Below are 18,944 nucleotides of genomic sequence, written 5' to 3'. Positions count from 1 at the left end.
GAGATAGCACAGCAGCGTTTGCCTTGTAAGCAGCCGATCCAGGACCAAAGGTGATTGGTTCAAATCCCAGCGTCCCATATGGTTCCCCGTGTCTGCCAGAAGCTATTTCTGAGCAGACAGCCAGGAGTAACCCCTGAGCATAGCCGGGTGTGGCCCAAAACCCAAAAATTTAAAAAAAAAAAAAAAAAGAAAGAAAGAAAGAAAAGAAAAGAAAAAGAAAAAACAGGTTGTAAGTCTGCAGCAGGAAGAACAGACAAAAATCCCCTTTGCTTGGAAATTGTAGGCTCTAGATATGTATTCCTATAGATGAGGTAGAACATGTTTGTGGTCAGAAAAAGATCAAAGGCTATTTTGATAGGGTCTCATCCTGGGGCTCACAATTTCTCCTGAAGGGAGCTTAATAAAAAACGTTTAATATGGGGCCGGGCGGTGGCGCTAGAGGTAAAGGTGCCTGCCTTGCCTGCGCTAGCTTTGGACGGACTGCGGTTCGATCCCCCGGTGTCCCATATGGTCCCCCAAGCCAGGAGCGACTTCTGAGCGCATAGCCAGGAGTAACCCCTGAGCGTCACCGGGTGTGGCCCCCCCAAAACAAAAACAAAAAACAAAACAAAACAAAACAAAAACAAAACAAAACAAAAAAAAGTTTAATAGTTGATAATACTTGTCAAATTCCCACATTGAAGCCCAAGAGTCTTCTTTCAACAAGTGAACCAAGAAGTCAGCCCAGACAGAACCTGAAGGTGAGGAGCTTTGATTCAAAAAGTAATTTGGGGGCCGGAGAGATAGCATGGAGGTAAGGCGTTTGCCTTTCATGCAGAAGGTCATCGGTTCGAATCCCAGCGTCCCATATGGTCCCCCCACGTGCCTGCCAGGAGCAATTTCTGAGCATGGAACCAGGAGGAACCCCTGAGCACTGCCGGGTGTGACCCAAAAACCACACACACACACACACACACACACACACACACACACACACACACACACACACACAATGTAATTTTAATTGTCTATTGACTGAGTTCTGAATTTAGGGAGAAGTGAAGGCCATGAAGAAAAAAACGTTTGCTCCACTGCTGTCTCTTCGTGTCCTGACATGTCCATCACACACTGATGAAGGGAGGCAAGGTTGTCTTTCAAACATCAAAAATGGGTAAAGCCTAGTCTGGAATGGCCCTGCTTTCTGAAAATAGGAAACAGAGCAGCGCCAGCGAGGTGGAAGCAAGAAACATCTGGAAGTCAGCAGTAGGCTCTCCTCTCCTCTGCTCATTCTAGAAGATTCCCAGCTATGACCTTCCACCTCGACATGGTTGCAAATGCCCAGCTCATCTCTCCTGTGATGACATCCCCACAAAGTGGGGCTCCTGGGGGGCAGACGCCTCCACCTCACAAGGCCTCGGCTTCCTCCTCAGTGAGAGCTCTGGTGAGAGAGGCTGTGGCGAGGCTTCTGAGGGGGAAAAAAAAGTGTGATTGAACAGCTAGGAAACCCCAAGTCATTGTGAGGGAAGAGTCTGGGCTGGTCTTCCCATCTGCGATCCGCCTTTTTCTCCCCCGTTCTTCCAATCCACGTAACCCCTTGCTTTCCAAAAAGGCGGTTGGAAGGAAACTCTGTGGCTGGGGGCCATCTGGCGTCTTCAGATCCCTGAGTCATGGTGTGGAAAATGCCGGAAAATGTCTCCAGTCACGCGTCCTCCTTTCCTTTTCTACGGCTCTCGAGGGCTCCCTCTCCTGGGTCGGGAGCTAGCCCTACGTAGGCTCCTCCTAGACCTACTTAACTCCCCTAGGGCTCAGGAAGGCCCTTGGCACGCTCCTCAAGGGGAGAGACCGACTACAAGGCGGCGGCATCTTTCCAGGCCTGAAATCCCCTCAAGAGTGAGAGAAAAAAAAAAAAAACCCAAAAAAACCCCCTCGAACCAGGAAGCGAGCGCGCGCTGGGTGGGCGTGGCCAAGCCCTCAGGTGAAGGGAGGCGAGGCCGGGGGCGTGGCCGCGCGCGGTGAGGCGAAGCCACAGCCCCGAGGTGGACATAGCCACGCCCATTAGAGGGCGTGGTCACTCTGAAAGACAGTGGCCGGGAGTGGGGGGGGGGAGAGTGAAGAGCGTCTGTCTCCTCAGAGGGCACTTCCGGTCGCGCCCCAGGGGCACCACCTGGCTAGGACGCGCCGCTGAGGAGAGCCGCGCGCCTGTCGCCGGCGGCGAGGGGCGTGGCAGTGCTTTCGAGGGGCGTGGCTTGTGGCCAGATGGGCGTGGTGTGTGGCTTTTGGGGCGTGGCCGGAAGCGCGGGGCGGGTCATTCGGGAGAGGCGGCGCCGCGGGAGGAAGGAGCGCGCGGGGCTGCGCCGCGCCGCGCTGCGCGCCGCGCGCGATGTGGAGCCGTCGCCTCGGCCCCTGTCGCCGCCGCCGCCGCCGCCGCAGCAGCAGCAGCCGTAGCAGCAGCAGCAGCAGCAGCCGCCGCCGTCGCCGGGGACATGGAGCGCGGCTGCCGGGAGCGGCCGCGGGCAGCAGAAGCAGCAGCAGCAGGAAGGGTGAGCGTCACCTCAGCCACAGCCACAGCCACAGCCACACGCCGAGCGGCAGCAGCAGCAGCACCTGAGGAGCGTGAGGCGCTGCCCGGTCGCCGGCGGCAGCAGCAGCAGCAGCAGCAGCAGCAGCAACAGGGCGGCTGAGGAAGCCGCTTGGGGGTGCGGCGGCGGCGCCTCCTTTCCGCCAGCACCCCGATTCCACGTCGCGACACCCCCTTCCTCCCACACACACACACACACACGCACACGCACACGCACACCCCCGGGTCGCGGCCTTCCTGCCCCGCGCCGCCCGCCGCCTCAGCTCGCCTCGGCTCGGCTCGGCTGGCCTCGGCTGCCCGCGGGCGCGGGGTGCGGCGGCGAGGGCTCGCGGGGCCCCGAGGGGCGCGGCGCGGCGTGGCGTGGCACGGCGGGGTCCCTCCCCCCGCAAGCCGGGCCGCCCCGCAGCACCACGCCGCGCCACCCCGCGCCGCACCGCGCCACCCCGCACCCGCCCCGCTGCGGCGGGCGCCCGGCTCGCGCGCCGGCCATGTCCGCCTTCTGCCTGGGCTTGGCCGGCCGCGCGTCAGCGCCAGCGTCAGCTTCAGCTTCAGCTTCAGCTTCAGCTTCAGCACCCGCCGAGCCGGACAGCGCCTGCTGCATGGAGCCGCGGCCCGCCTCGGACTCAGCCTCCGACGCCGACCACGACGCCGACGCCCGCCTCAGCTTCCCCGCCGGCGGCTCCGGGGACCTCGAACTGGCGCTGGAGGAGGAGCTGGCGCTGCTGGCGGCTGCCGAGCACGGCGAGCAGCCTCCCGCCGAAGCCGATCTCGGGGTGCAGCAGCAGCAGCAGCAGTCCGGGGAGCATCTCCTGGAGCACCCGTCGTCCCCGCCCGCCCGGGATCCCGAGCTGCTGTCGCTCATCCGACAGAAGGAGAAGGACCTGGTGCTCGCCGCCCGGCTGGGCAAGGCGCTGCTCGAAAGGAACCAGGACATGAGCCGGCAGTACGAGCAGATGCACAAGGAGCTCACGGACAAGCTGGAGGTGAGGCTCCTCCGGAAGGGGAGGAAGAGCAAGGAAGCTCCTCTTGGCCCCCCGCTTGCAGCCGCCAACACCCCCTTAGGCTCCCCGGAAGAAAAAAAAAAAAAGAAAAAAAGCAGGCCTGGGCGGGGTACGGTACGGCAGGGCCGGGGATCCCCTTGGAAGGAGGGTTTGGGACCTGCAGTCCTCCCAGATCTTTTATTTATGTATGTATTTATGCATTTTTTTTCTCCCACCTGCCTCTTTGCTTCTTTGTAAAATAGGCCCGTTCACAGGTGCAACCTATGAAGCTAGCTAGGGGCCATGCCCGGAATTCCAAAATAGAGCTCACTAGGATGACTAATTTCCACCGGCACGGCACGGAGGGGATGTGTGCACGCGCAAAGTCGGGGAGTAAAATTCATTAGAATATGCCGGCTCGCAAATCGGGGTGTGTGTGAGCTTCTCCTCCCTACTTTCCCCCGTGTCACGGAACTCAGACTCTCCTCCGTGCCCTTGTCTGAACTTCCCCGCAGGGCAGCTCAGGGTTGTGCCAAGTGCCCCCCGAAAAGAGCTTTATATAGTCTTCAAACTCGGGGGATTAGGTAGAGCTGTCGCTGCAAGCAGCAGGCGAGCCTGCGCTCAACATGTGACTGGCTGGGAGTGGATTTGATTTGGACCTCAGTGCTTTATATGTCTTTAACATGTACCTTTTTTTTTTTTTTTCGTTTTGGGCGACACCCGGTTGTGCTCAGGGGTTACTCCTGGCTCTGTGCTCAGAATCGTTCCTGGTAGGCTCAGTGGACCATATGGGATGCCAGGGTCGAACTCAAGTCCGTCCTGGGTCGTCTGAATGCAAGGCTAATGCCTTACCGCTGTGCTATTGCTTCGGCCCAGCATGTACTTTTTTTTCTGTGCTCTGGGGCTCACACATGAATGGAGATGACTAAGTGCGACTTTAGAGAACCATATTACTGGACTTGTTTTTTTTTTTTTAATCTTAGTGTATATTTAAGATTTCAGCCAGTTTTCTGGGACCAAAGTCATTAGTACTTGTAGTACCTGTGCTCGATTTCTTGTTCTTAACTAGAAGGGCCAGTATTTGTAAAGCTTGGATTTAAGAAAAAATAAAGTAGAAGACATGGCGGAGAAGATTGTCTGTTTACTCTGGTTACACATTTAGCCGCTTCCTGCTCTTTTCTGTCTTAGTTAAGAGAATATATAGATAGTCCCAAATACAGGCCCTACTTTGGTTCCACATCACTGCGATTTTACGGTCCGAATGTAGATTCGGAATCATTTCTATCTTTAAGTGTGTCAGTAGTCCAGTGGCATAGCCAAAGCTAATCAGGGAGAATAAAGGAAGCCAATAAGTGCTGGGAGGTTCAGTTGGCATGTCAACTGGACCTGGGGGTTGATGGCCTCCAGAGATATCCCTCTGAAAAGTGGTCTGTGAAACCTATAGGGAAACTGCCAACCAGCAGTCCAAAGAATGAACCCGTTTCATTTTCTGTAGAAGTAGAGAGGTCTGAGAAATAAAAGGGCATCTATTTTTTTTTTAAAAGAGATCTGATTACCACGATTTGATTACCACAGTATGAAAGTACTACAGCACAGATTTATTTATGAGATTTCTTCATGTGAATTCCTTCAGGGGAGAGGCTTGATTAAAGAGACAACTCACTTGAAAGAACTGTCAGATCAGTTTGATTAGCAGTAGATCTCAGAGTATGCAATTACATATATCCTGGGTCGCATGCTTGGAGCCTTTCTCCATTTTGTTCAGCAAAGAAAAAAGATTTGAAAATTCCACACTAACAGGAAAAGTTGTGTTGAAAATGAAAGTGTCATATCTTTGACTTTCTGTTACTGACCTGATCATTTAAATTTAAAGCTCAGACTATCTCTTAAAAAATTCTTCACTTGGGACTGGAGAGATAGCATGAAGGTAGTGTGCCTTGCATGCAGAAGGACGGTGGTTCAAATCCCCGCATCCCATATGGTCCCCTGAGCCTGCCAGGGGCGATTTCTGAGCATAGAGCCAGGAGTAACCCCTGAGCGCTGCAGGGTGTGACCCCCCAGAAAAAATTCTTCACTTTCTGTAAGAAGCATAAGAACTGTAGTGGTAAAATTGTTGTTTTTTTTTTAATGTCTGGTGGTTGATTTTATAGCATTCACATGTGAATATATCTAATGCTGCTGAAAAATATACTAAAAAATGGTTAAAGTGCAAGGGCCAGATGATAATACTGAAGGTAAAGTGCCTTGAACACAAATCTAGGAGTAAGTAGATGCTGAGCACAGCCTAGTCAAGCCCCAAGCCAAAAACAAAGAAGGTTAAGAAGAAAATTTTAAAGTATATAAATTTGGTCACAGTTAAAATAATTTTTAGAATTTATTTTTTAAAGCCACATAAGTATGTCTTAACTGAGTGATGGGGTGGGAGTGTTCAGAATAACTTTTTTTTCTATACACATTTGAGGTTAACTAATACAAATTCTAACTTAAAAAAAAAAACTTTTTTTTTTGTTTTTAAGGAACCCAGACCCAGTAATTGCTTAGGGTTTACTCTGGGCTCTGTTCAGGGATCATTCCTGGTAGCGCCTGGGAGATTATACGCTGTGCTGGATAGCAAATCAGGGCCAGTAGCATGCAAGACAAGTACCTTAACCCCTGTACTATCTCTCTTGCCTTTTTGATTTCTTTCTTTTTTTCTTTCTTTTTTTTTTTTGTGGTCAGACTTTGTACATGCAAGGTATGCCTATGCCTGTCAACCCTTTTGAGTTATATCCTCAACCTTGGCTTAAAGTTTTTTTTAATATGTACTTTAAAATTCTTTTACATTAGTTGCTTTCTGATTCCTTTAGTATTAATTTAAGAGTGCAAATTAGCAGAGGATTGTTTCATTCAGTACCTGCTGATAAATTTTACCCTATAATATATATTTTTGAGCAACCTAGATTTTTAGTTAGTCTGCTTAGTAGAATATTTGCAAAAGTTTGTTTTATTCTTGGGGCCAGAGCGATAGCACAGTGGTAGGGTGTTTGCCTTGCACGGGGCCAACCCGGGATGGACCTAGGTTTGATCCCCAGCATTCTATATGGTTCCTCAAGTCTGCCAAAAGCGATTTCTGAGCACAGCCAGGAGGAACCCCTGAGCGCTGCCGGGTGTACCCCCCCCCCAAATAGTTTGTTTTATTCCTTCTTTGTTTTTGTTTTGGGACCGCACATGACACTGCTTAGATACCATACCTGGTAAGTAAGTTTCTAGGAACCATATGAGGTGCCAGGGATTAAATCCAGGTCATGCATGTACAAGACAAGACAAGTAAGGGCCTTTTCTTCTGTATTATCTCTCTCTCTCTCTCTCTCTCTCTCTCTCTCTCTCTCTCTCTCTCTCTCTCTCTCTTTGTCTCTCTCTCTTTCTCTCTTTTTCTCTCCTGCCCCCCTCTGGCCCCACTTTTAAAAAATTAACCACTATCTCCTATATTGAATTAAAAATTTTTGAGTCTTGAGCCAACCCTTAATTTGAAAAAGCATTTTTAATATTTTATGAACTGGTTAGACAGTGGAATAAAGCACATTTTATCATCATCAGTTGGTTTGAAAAATACTTTCGTGTACCCAGAGAATTGTGGTTTGTCTATTAAATAATAGGACTGGTTTTGTGTTCATCAAATCTGCTTTCTTGAATACTGCAGAATTGGTATTTTTTTTTTTTTTTTTTTTGCTTTTTGGGTCACATTGGGCGGTGCTCAGGGGTTACTCCTGGCTGTCTGCTCAGAAATAGCTCCTGGCAGGCATGGAGGAACCATATGGGACACTGGGATTCGAACCAACCACCTTTGGTCCTGGATCGGCTGCTTGCAAGGCAAACGCCGCTGTGCTATCTCTCCGGGCCCAGAATTGGTACTTTTTTAACTTCAAGACAAAAAAGAAAAAAACCCTTTTCCAGCATATTTTCTACCTGTTTGCTATTTCAAAACACAATATTTGTTTTATCATTTAAAACATAAAACATAAAATACTGGATCCAGAGATGTCATTCAGCAAGAGAGTACAACTTGCCTGCATGTGTGAGGCCTCTGTTTAATCCCTAGCGACTCAAAGCAAGAAAAAGATTTTGTTCCATTTGTTTTTCTTTTATTAAATGAGCCTTCTTTGGGGCTAGAGAGATAGTTCAGGTGTTAAGTCTCTTGCCCCACATGTGACTTAAAGGTCCTTCAATCCCTGGTACCTCCTATGATCCTCAAGCACTACCAGCAGTAGTAACCCCTCGCACCACTAGGTTTGGCCCAGCACCTCACCTGCCTCCACAAAAAAAAAAAAAAAAAAAAATTTATGGGGTTGGGGGAAAATAATTTTTATATATGTACACATATAAAACATTCCTTAAAATCTAATGATTTAAAAGTTAGTGTAAAACAAAAGTCTCGGGGCCAGAGAGATAGCAAGGAGGAAAGGCATTTGCCTTTTATGCAGGACAGTGGTTCGAATTTGGAAACCCATAAGGTCCCCTGTGCCTGCCATGGGCAATTTCTGAGCATGGAGCCAGGAGTAACCCCTGAGCACTGCCAGGTGTGACCCAAAAACCAAAAAATAAAGTCTCAGGTTTTAAAATGAAGTTTCAATTTAATTTGGTAGACTAAGGTTTGGGGCCTTTTTCCACCTTTCCATTTATTACTCTGTCTTTTATCCATTCATTAAACCAGACTATTATGCACTCCAAATGAGACCATTTGTTTTGTTTTTAGTTCTGGTTTTGGGGACATGCCTGATGGTACTCAGGCATGGCTCCCTCCATCCTCAGGGACCATGTTGGTGATTGAATGTGGACCTCCTGCACGCAAAAGCCTTTTTGCTTTTTGTTTGTTTGTTTGTTTTTGTTTTTTCGGGTTACACCCATTTGATGCTCAGGGGTTAATCCTGGCTAAGGACTCAGAAATTGCCCCTGGCTTGGGGGGACCATATGGGAGACCGGGGGATCAAACCACGGTCGCAATCTTTCCTTGGCTAGCACTTGCAAGGCAGACACCTTACCTCTAGCGCCACCTCGCCGGCCCCAGCCTTTTTGCTTTTAAAACATCCAGTGGGGTTCTTAGTTTTTTCTCTTAGATTAAAAACTAAGACAGTAACTTGTAGCTTACATACCTTTTTTACCCCAGGTATTATTTTATTTTTTAAAGACTTTAATATACAGAATTTCTGTTTATTGTTTTGCATTTCCCCTGAAAATGATTACTTTTATTGCAGTGGTATTTTCATTTATTTATATTTTCTTTCTCTTTCTCTGGCCAATTCTCATGATACTAGTACTATTTTAAGAGGCTCAGACAGGTAAAATGAACATTACTATGTATTAGAAGTCTCAAGTAGATTAGGGAAGTATATCCATTTAGTATATATGCATTTAGAACATATATACTTTATTTTTATTTATTATTGGGGGGGGAAGGGTTTGGGTCATATCTAGCAGAACTCAGAACTTATTCTTGGGTTGAGGAATCACTAATGTACTCTTGTACATTATTCTTGGGGATCATTGCTGAATGTAATCTTGGGGATCAGTCCTGGTGGGACTCAGGGGATCATATGGAATGCTGGGGATTGTGTTCTGAAAAAACAGAGAGACTTAAAAATATTCAGCAGGGCCAAAGAGATAGCATGGTGGTAGGGTGGTTGCCTTGCAGGCAGAAGGATGGTGGTTCGAATCCTGGCATCCCATATGGTCCCCTGAGCCTGCCAGGAGCGATTTCTGAGCATAAGGCCAGGAGTAATCCCCTGAACACTGACAGATGTGACCCAAAAACAAAAACAAAACAAAACAAAACAAAAACAAAAACAAGCCCAAATCCCCCTCCCCAAAATATTCAGCAAAACACAAACCCAAGTTGGCATCATGCAAGACAAATGCCCTACCTACTGTATTTTGGTCCAGGTCATATCTGCTTTATAAAAATAGTATTTTTTTCTATGCTTTTTAAGAACCATGTCCTGAGTCTGTGAGAATGATACTGCTTTAAAAAATTATTTGCAGGGCCCGGAGAATAGCACAGCAGCATTTGCCTTGCAAGCAGCCGATCCAGAACCAAAGGTGGTTGGTTCGAATCCCGGTGTCCCATATGGTCCCCGTGCCTGCCAGGAGCTATTTCTTTTTTTTTTTTTTTTTTTATTGGTTTTTGGGTCACACCGGCAGTGCTCAGGGGTTATTCCTGGCTCCAGGCTCAGAAATTGCTCCTGGCAGGCATGGGGGACCATATGGGCACCGGGATTTGAACTGATGACCTCCTGCATGAAAGGTAAACGCCTTACCTCCATGCGGCCCCGCCAGGAGCTATTTCTGAGCAGACAGCCAGGAGTAACCCCTGAGCATCGCCGGGTGTGGCCCAAAAACCAAAACCAAAACAAAACAAAAAAATATTATTTGCAGAAATTTATTTCTGTAACTATTTTAGGTAGGTTAATGATACTGTGGTATTTTCCCAATTAAAAAAGTAAATTTTAGGGGCCGGCGAGGTGGCGCTAGAGGTAAGGTGTCTGCCTTGCAAGTGCTAGCCAAGTTCTATACCCCCCCACCCCACCCCTACCCCCCCAACCCCCCCATCCCACATGGTCCCGCCTAGCCAGGGGCAATTTCTGAGCATTTAGCCAGGAGTAACCCGTGAGCATCAAATAGGTGTGGCCCAACAAACCAAAAAAAAAAAAAAAAATAAGGGGCCGGGAAGGTGGCGCTAGAGGTAAGGTGTCTGCCTTGCAAGCGCTAGCCAAGGAAAGGACCACGGTTCGATCCCCCGGCGTCCCATATGGTCACCCCAGGCCAGGGGCGATTTCTGAGTGCATAGCCAGGAGTAACCCCTGAGCGTCAAACGGGTGTGGTCCAAAAAACCAAAAAAAAAATAAATAAATAAATAAATAAATAAAATTTTAAGAATAGTTTTTATATTCACAGAAAAATGGAACAAGCATTTTTTATATGCTCTGCATCTACTATTATCTTAAATTAGTATAGAAGACTTAGAACCAATATTTATACATCATTATTAACTAGTTTATTCAGTTTTCCTCAGCCTTAATGTCATTTTCTTTTCTTGAATTCCATCCTGAACATTACATTTCATTACATTTTCATGTTTGTTTGTGGGGGTTTTTTTTGGCCACACCCACTGAGCTGAGGGGTTATTCTTGGCTATGTGCTCAGAAATTGCTCCTGGCTTGGAGGACCATATGGGATGCCTGGAGATCGAACCGCAGTTCATCCTAGGCTAGTGCGGGCAAGGCAGATACTGCTCCGGCCCCACATTTCATTTTTGTTTTTGTTTTTGGGTCACACCCAGCAGCGCTCGGGTTACTCCTGGCTCTATGCTCAGAAATTGCTCCTGGCAGGCTCGGGGGACCATATGGGATACCAGGATTTGAACCACCATCCTTCTGCGTCTAAGGCAAACGCCTTACCGCTGTGCTATCTCTCCAGCCCCTACATTTCATTTTTAAACCTCTTTTCTCTCCTTTTCTGTGACACTTTCTTAGACTCTCCTTTATTTTTATGACTTTACAGGTTCTTGGTTTAGTTGCTGTTGTTGTCTTGGGGCCACACCCAACAGTGCTCAGGGTTACTCTTGGCTCTGTGCTTAGGGATCAGTCCTGGCAGAATTCTGGGGACTTGATAGGGTGCTGGGGATCAATCCTGGATCCTCTATGTGCAAGGCAAGTGCCCTACCAGTGTATTACATATCACTCCATCCTGGTCTTTACAGGTTTTTTTTTTTAATATTTTTAAACTTCATTTATTAATTAATTAGTTGATTTTGTTTCTGGGCCACACCCAGGCGTTCAGGGGCTACTCCTGGCTCTGCACTCAGAAATCGCCCCTGGCAGGCTGGGGAACCATATGGGATGTTGGGAATCGAACCGAGTCCCTCCCGGGTCAGCTGCAATCAAGCCAGATGCCCTACTGCTGTGCTATCTCTCCAGCCCCCCTTTACAGGTTTTTATATTATCTTTTGAAATGCCACCTAATCCCAAGCAAGTTTCAAGTGCTGTCACGGCCAGAGTCTTAACTTTCTGATGCTCTGCCCAGAGTTTACTGGTTTACTGAAAATGTAGTTCTAGCAGAAATCTTTCTTTTCTGAAAGACGTTCAAAAGCTCAGTAATTCTCCATGTTCTTTAAAAAAATAAAAGTGTGGATTTTATTTTGAAGGGTAGGGAAACCTGAATTAGGATATTTGTCACATGTCCAGAGAAATAGGACAAAAGATACTGATCATCGCTGCCAGTCCTCAGTCCCTGCCCCCATTGCATGGGATTGTTTTGGTGCTTGGTTGGGCTGTTCCCTAACAGCTGTTTGCTGAAGTCTCTCTGTTCTTTTAGAACACAAGCCTAATTTATCTGGCCTCTCAGTCACACTGTGATTATTGAGTTCTTGCTGTTGCCTTCTGCTCAGTCTTTTTTTATTTTGGAAAAACTTAATAACACACAATTTAATATGTTGCAGTTAGTGTTTGTTTCTGCATTTAAACTTGTCGAAGTTTCCACAGCGACTAAAAAGGGGAGCAGAGAGCAGAACATTCTCATGGCAGTGACAAGTAGCCCAGGTTGTCATTTCTTTTCTTTTATGCTCCTAGTTGAGATTGTATGAAGTATAACTAGAATTTTTCTACTCTGAGGAAACCATGTTTTCTTTTGAGCTCATATTCCTCTTTCCTCGTAATAAGTTTCTTGTTCAATTAAAAAGGAAAGAAATACAAACAAGGTAGAGCTGCAATTTGAAAATTTCCAAGATGTCAAGGCTATAATCAAATGTTCTCTCTTCAGGGTATCAGCTTGGGAGACTATATACTTATCTTAATGAAAACTCCTCTTGCTAATGTATGGGACTTTTGGATCCAACTCTTTCTTTGACACATTGTTTTGACTGCTCTGTCATGGTAAATTTTTATCTTTGGGGTAAATTTGACTTTTAGAGACATCGAGCAAGGAAATAAAAGAAAATAAGATGGTAGGATAAAATAAAATAATTTTTTAAAACTGATATGTAAAATGACTGAGCTGATCTGGCCTTTTAGGGGAAATTAAAAGGGGCATTCCAGAAAATATTTGAAGAGTAAAAATTTGAATGAATAGAAGAATAGCTTTCCTGGGCCATGGAGATAATTCAAAGGGTTGGAGTGCCTAGTTTGCATGTGGAAGACTACATGGTCTCCCCAAAAGTGTAGCTTCCCAAGATGAAAGAGGTTACTAAGTAGATACATTCATTTTATGTCTTTGTTTTAGGGGCCACACTTGGTGGTCCCCAGGGACTATTCCTAGCTCTCTGTGCATGACCATTGTGGTGCTGGGGTTCCTTGCTCCCTGTTTGGAGAGCATCCACTCAATTATTAAACTTAACCTTTCCAACACTATACTTTCATTTTAAATTATTGAAATAATCTCAGTGCTTGAGAGTAAACTTAAGTGCGAGGGAGTTTCTTGAAAAATCAAAATAGGCAAATATGGGTTGGAGTGGGTAAGGCACTTGCCTTGTATGCACCCAGGTATGATCTAAGCACCCCATTAGGTCCCCCAACATTGCCAGGAGTGATCCTTGAATGCAAAGCCAGAAGTAAGTCCTGAGTACTGTTGAGTGTGGCCCCAAAACTAAAAACTAGCCCTTATACTATGTGTTTAAAAGACAGAAATTTACCTCAAAAAAGAAACATTGGATGGAAATTTACCTCAAAAAAGAGACATTGGGGGTTTTTCCCTAAAGAAACAAAAAGATGTTCTTATTTTCCTCAACCCAATAAGAATCCTTTTCTATTGAGCTGCTACTTCAAACCATCTGTACTTTCCTGCAGTTTGTCACATAAAAATGAATAGCTTCTCCCACTAGAATAAAAACCCCATAAAAGCAAGGACCAAGCTTACTTTACTTTTCATTAAATTCCCAAGCACAGTGAGTGATTCATATAAGAGCTCAAGAATTGGGGCAGAAAAAAAAAAAAAAAAGAATTGGGGCAGGAGAGACAGTAGAATGCTTGCCTTCCATGCAGCCAACCTGGGTTTGACCCCTCTGCATTCCATATAGTCCCCCAAAGACCAACAGGAGTAATTCCAGAGTTCAGAGCCAGGAGCTACCCCTGAACATAGCTGAGTGTAGTGTAGTCCAAAGACAAACAACAACAACAAAGACCTCAAGAATGAATGTATCGGAAACAAATGTGCATGGCTAATATGCAGTGATTTAAAGTAGACTGAGGGAACAGATAGTGCAGTGGGTAAGGTACTTGCCTTGCAGACAGCCCACTCAGGTTCAATTCCCAATATCCCATATGGTCCCCTGAGCCCATCATGACTTATCCCTTGGTACAGAGCTAGGAATAAGCTGGGTGTGACCCGAACAAAACAAAACAAGAAAACTAAAGTAAACCTGACCTTGAACTTGCCATAATGACTTAGAAATACACTACTGATTCACAAAGGCCAGAATCTAGAAACAATCCAAGTGCCTAAGAACAAATGAGTGGATAAAGAAACTGATGTATCTACACAATTGTGTACTACACAGCTGTTAGGAAAAATGAAGTCATGAAATTTTGCTTATACATAAATGGATATGGAGAGTATTATCCTAAGCGAAATGAGTCAGAGAGAGGGATATACATGGAATGATTACACACATTTGTGGGATATATAAAAAAAAAAGATAATATGGTGTTAATATACAGAGACAATCGAGATGAGGGCCAGGAGGCAATTTCATGGTAAGACGCTTGCTCCGAAGATTGGGGGAGTGTCCTTAGGACAGAGAAGGGACCACTATGACAATTATAGTTGGGAATGATCACTCTGACAAAACTGGTCCTGAAAGGAGATAGTGATATGCACGATACCCCTTCAGTAACAATATTGCAAACCACAGTTTCTAAAAGGAAAAAAAAGAAGAAAAATGTCTGCCAGAGAGAAGGCAGGGGAGAGAGCACAGGGGAGGGAGGAGGGAAACTGAGGACACCAGTGATGGGAAATTTATAATGTGAAGGGTAGTGTATAGATTGTATGACTGAAACTTAATCCTAAACAACTTGGTAACTGTATATCTCATAGTGATTCAATTAAGGAATTTATTTTAGAAGCTATAATAGAAATACAGTCTTGTATATAACAAAACTGTTTAATTATCTTTTAAAGCCCTGGTTTTCATCCTTTTTGTGTGGTATGGGACCAGATCTGTTGGGGTTCAGGGCTTACTTCTGGCTCCATGCTCATTGATCACTCCTGGCAGAGTTCATGATTGAACTCAATTCAGCCTAGTGCAAAGCAAGTTCCCTATTCGCTGTACTCTCTCTGGCCCTGAGGTTTTCAATTTTTATCTTTTATCTGCATATCGATGATTCTAAATAAGCTTTCATAATGACTCACTTGAAGTTGTTTAAATGTGTTATTTACTAGTTAATTCAGATGAGATCACTGGAAAATCCCTTGCTTAAGGACAGAACTAAATAATATCTATACAGGCCAAAGAGATAATTTCATGGACTAAACACATACTTTGTATGCAGGAGACCTGGCATCTTTGGCACCACATAGGAAAATCCTTGAGCAACTCCAGGTTTCTCAGGAAAAAAAAATCAACAATGTTAAGTATTCTTAATTGGAATAGGATTCTTTGTGTGTAAAATACACTTCCTTCTCCACTGTGGAAGAAAGGAGTGTTTGTCTGACTGAAATGACCAACTTTCCCCTCTATTGTCATTGCCAGGAAAAGAGAAAATTTAGGGAATGTGGAAAAAAAGGAAGAGCCATATAATCAAAAACTTTAAATCTGCTTCACTTTTCCTACAGCACTTGGAACAAGAGAAGCACGAGTTAAGGAGAAGATTTGAGAACCGAGAAGGGGAGTGGGAAGGGCGTGTGTCTGAACTGGAGAGCGATGTGAAACAGCTTCAGGATGAACTGGAAAGGCAGCAGGTTCATCTACGGGAAGCAGATCGGGAAAAGACACGGGCTGTCCAGGAATTATCAGAACAGAACCAAAGGTTACTGGATCAACTCAGCAGGGTGAGTTTTGTAATGTGAAACATTTTTTGTGTGATAGTTGATCATCTGTCTCTCAAGTGTCCATAAGATCTTGTGTTACCTTTGCTTTTAATGTCAACAAGTATTTTTCTTTTTTTTTTTTTTTTTTTTTTGGTTTTTCAGACCATACCCTTGATGCTTAGGGGTTACTCCTGGCTAAGCGCTCAGAAATTGCCCCTGGCTTGGGGGGACCATATGGGATGCCGGGGGATTGAACCGAGGTCCTTCCTTGGCTAGCGCTTGCAAGGCAGACACCTTACCTCTAGTGCCACCTCGCCGGCCCCAGCAAGTATTTTTCACCGACAAGAACTTCATCTATGCCAGCAGCCCATGTTGTTTCATTAACCAGACTTCGACTATCTCTTTGAGGGTTCTCTCTCTCTCTCTCTCTCTCTCTCTCTCTCTCTCTCTCTCTCTCTCTCTCTCTCTCTCTCTCTCTCTTTCTTTTTTCTTTTTTTTTTTTTGGTTTTTGTTTTTGTTTTTTTTGTTTTTGGGTCACACCCAGCAGCGCTCAGGGGTTACTCCTGGCTCCACGCTCAGAAATCGCTCCTGGAGGGCTTGGGGGACCATATGGGATGCCAGGATTCGAACTTATGACCTTCTGCATGAAAGGCAAATGCCTTACCTCCATGCTATCTCTCCAGCCCCTCTCTCTCTTTTTTGTTGTTTGTTTTTGGGCTATATTTGGCCGAAAAAGTAAGTAAGGGCTTACTCTTGACTCTGTGTTCAGGGATCCTTCTAGTGGGGCTTGGAGAAGGACCTTATGGGGTGACAGGGAATGAACCTGGGTCAGATGCATTAAAAGTAAGCATCTTACCTGCTGTTTGATTTCTCTGGTCCTAGGAAGTTTGCCTTTTTTTTTTTTTGTATTTATATTTTTGACTTGTTTGGGGGATCATACCTGGCTATGCTCAGAGTTTGCTCCTGGTGGCTCTGTCCTGCAAAATTTCAATAGCTGTTTCCATTGAGTTAGCATTTGTAACTTTATACTGTTTCATATAATGAAATGAAGTATGTGTTCAATTTTGTTTAATTCTAAATTAAGTACAATGCTTTACTTATGCCTTTTTAAGGGTGGTGTGTTGAGCATTACTTAATGTCAAGACTATTCGAATAGGGCCGGAGAGATAGCATGGAGGTAGGGTGTTTGCCTTTCATGCAGAAGGACGATGGTTCAAATCCTGGCATCCCATATGGTCCTCTGAGCCTCCCAGGAGCAATTTCTGAGCATAGAGCCAGGAGTAACCCCTGAGCACTGCTGGATATGACCCCCCCTCAAAAAAAAAAAAAAGACTAGTCAAGTAAAGACTATCTAGGTGGAAATCAATTTAAATGCAGAACATACCTCTTTAATGAATGCAGGAATGCTGTTAATGCCCTGGTTTTATAAATCCACATACTTTTGAAAATTAAGAGCTAGATTGACTGTTGTGGCTTGGTTCTTTTTTTTTTTTTTTTTTTTTTTTGTGGTTTTTGGGTCACACCCGGCAGTGCTCAGGGGTTACTCCTGGCTTCATGCTCAGAAATTGCTCCTGGCAGGCACGGGGGACCATATGGGACGCTGGGATTCGAACCGATGACCTTCTGCATGAAAGGCAAATGCCTTACCTCCATGCTATCTCTCCGGCCCCATGGCTTGGTTCTTATGTGTTGAAATAATATTACTAAATCTTAAGTTACTTGAAAAGAAAGTATCCTAGTCTCTTATTCAATCCCTAAGTGCAAATGCTCTCTTTTTCTGATTTTTTTGTTTGTTTTGTTTTGTTTTGTTGGGGGGGTCATACCAGCAGTATTCAGGACTTACTCCTGTCTCTGTGCTCAGGGATTGTTCCTGACAATGCTCAGGGGACCATATATGGTGCCAGAGATCAAACTCAGGTAGCTGTATGCAAAGCAAGCACCCTTCCCACTGTACTGTCTCTGATCCCATACTAACATTCTTATGAGAGCACTACCCTTGACTGAGTGGCTCATATCTGTTGCTAAGTTCTTTGGAAAGGCTTAGCTGGAGTAGTATTTGGTGCTTCTGGTGCTTCTACTGATTCAGTGTGTGGCACTGTATGAAATTATTTCACTAGTTTGTGTCATAGCTGCATCTCATGGATACTCCAAGACTCGTGAAAAGAAAAAAAAATTCAGGAGGCTGTAGATAGTTACAGGTGTTTGCCTTGCACATGGCCGACCCAGGTGCAATCCTCAGCAACCCATATGGTCCCCAGGAGTAATTCCTGAGCAGTCCCTAAGCACCACCAGGTATGTCCCCTTTCCCCCCAAAAAAAGCTAAACAAAGAAAAAGAATTATGTAAATTCTTCTAGAGAAAAATGTAAAAGAATAAAAGAGGAGCATAAAGAGAGAAAGAGTGAAAACAATATCTAATCAGTTGGAAAATAGTTGTAGGATATACAAGAACACGCATGTGGAGAGTGAGAATTCATGTGCTAGGCCAGACTGCAGATTTTCCATCCAGGGAATCAAGTCACCATTTGATTGGCTGGAAAGGAAGAAGCATTTGGACAAATCATAGGGCCTGCTAAGTAACAGCATTTCTTTCTCAGCACTGAGGTTTTTTTTTTTTTTTTTTTTTTTTTTGCAACTGGCTTAGGAAGTTTTCTCTTTGTAAGGTTTTATAGGCTTTGGGGCCTTTTCTTTTATTAGTCATGAAAAACAAAACAAGCCAAATAGGCTCAGCCTGGTATATGCAGAAATATTTATGTAATAATTATTCTGAGGAGCTATTTCCTAATGGAGACTTACCAAGTGAATACAACAAATCAAAGAAAGCAAAGGGGGAGATTATTTCTTGATGGGGATAAGTTGTTTTTTTTTTTAAACAGAGTAACATAAGCAGAAGCAGAAACTCTGCTTTCTGGTCTGGTGAAAGACAGGTGACCTACCATGAGTAAGGAAAAAATTGATGTTAACATGCCAAAGAGCACAGAGTTTGGAACTGAGATTCCCTGTAGAGGGGCAGGAGATGGCTGTAAGTCTAATGCACAAGCGTTATATGTGGGAGATCCAGCTTTGAGCCCCAGGATTACAGATGTGGGGAGAAAGGAACTCTCATTCACTGCTGGTGGGAATGCCATCTAGTTCAGCCCTTATGAAAAAAAATATGGAGATTCCTCAAAAAACTGGAAATTGAGCTCCCATTTGATCCAGCTATACCACTTCTAGGGATATACCCTAGGCACTCAAAAATTCAATATAAAAATCCCTTCCTTACACCTATATTCATTGGAGCACTATTTACAATAGCTAAACTCTAGAAACAACTAAGATGTCCTTCAAGAGAAGAATGGCTAAAGAAACTGTGATACATATACACAAGGGAATATTATGTTGCCACCACGCATCATCACCACCCCTCAGTCACATC

General features: G+C 45.1%; 1 protein-coding gene across 2 annotated transcripts in view; it reads left to right on the top strand.

Moving 5' to 3' along the window:
• The first annotated feature begins 3,057 nt into the window (after window positions 1–3,057).
• BICDL1 (BICD family like cargo adaptor 1) overlaps window positions 3,058–18,944 on the top strand; it is a 114,935-nt gene continuing 99,048 nt past the window's right edge. For both annotated transcript variants that reach the window (XM_049788808.1, XM_049788807.1), the window contains exons 1-2: window positions 3,058–3,540; window positions 15,334–15,549. In XM_049788808.1, coding sequence (XP_049644765.1) covers window positions 3,157–3,540; window positions 15,334–15,549 — 600 coding nt within the window. In that variant the 5' untranslated portion in view covers window positions 3,058–3,156. The remainder of the gene's footprint in view (window positions 3,541–15,333; window positions 15,550–18,944) is intronic.

This window comes from Suncus etruscus, chromosome 15 (assembly GCF_024139225.1).
Source record: "Suncus etruscus isolate mSunEtr1 chromosome 15, mSunEtr1.pri.cur, whole genome shotgun sequence".
In the NCBI taxonomy this organism is placed as follows: domain Eukaryota; kingdom Metazoa; phylum Chordata; class Mammalia; order Eulipotyphla; family Soricidae; genus Suncus; species Suncus etruscus.
This window is presented reverse-complemented; position numbering and strand designations above follow the sequence as displayed.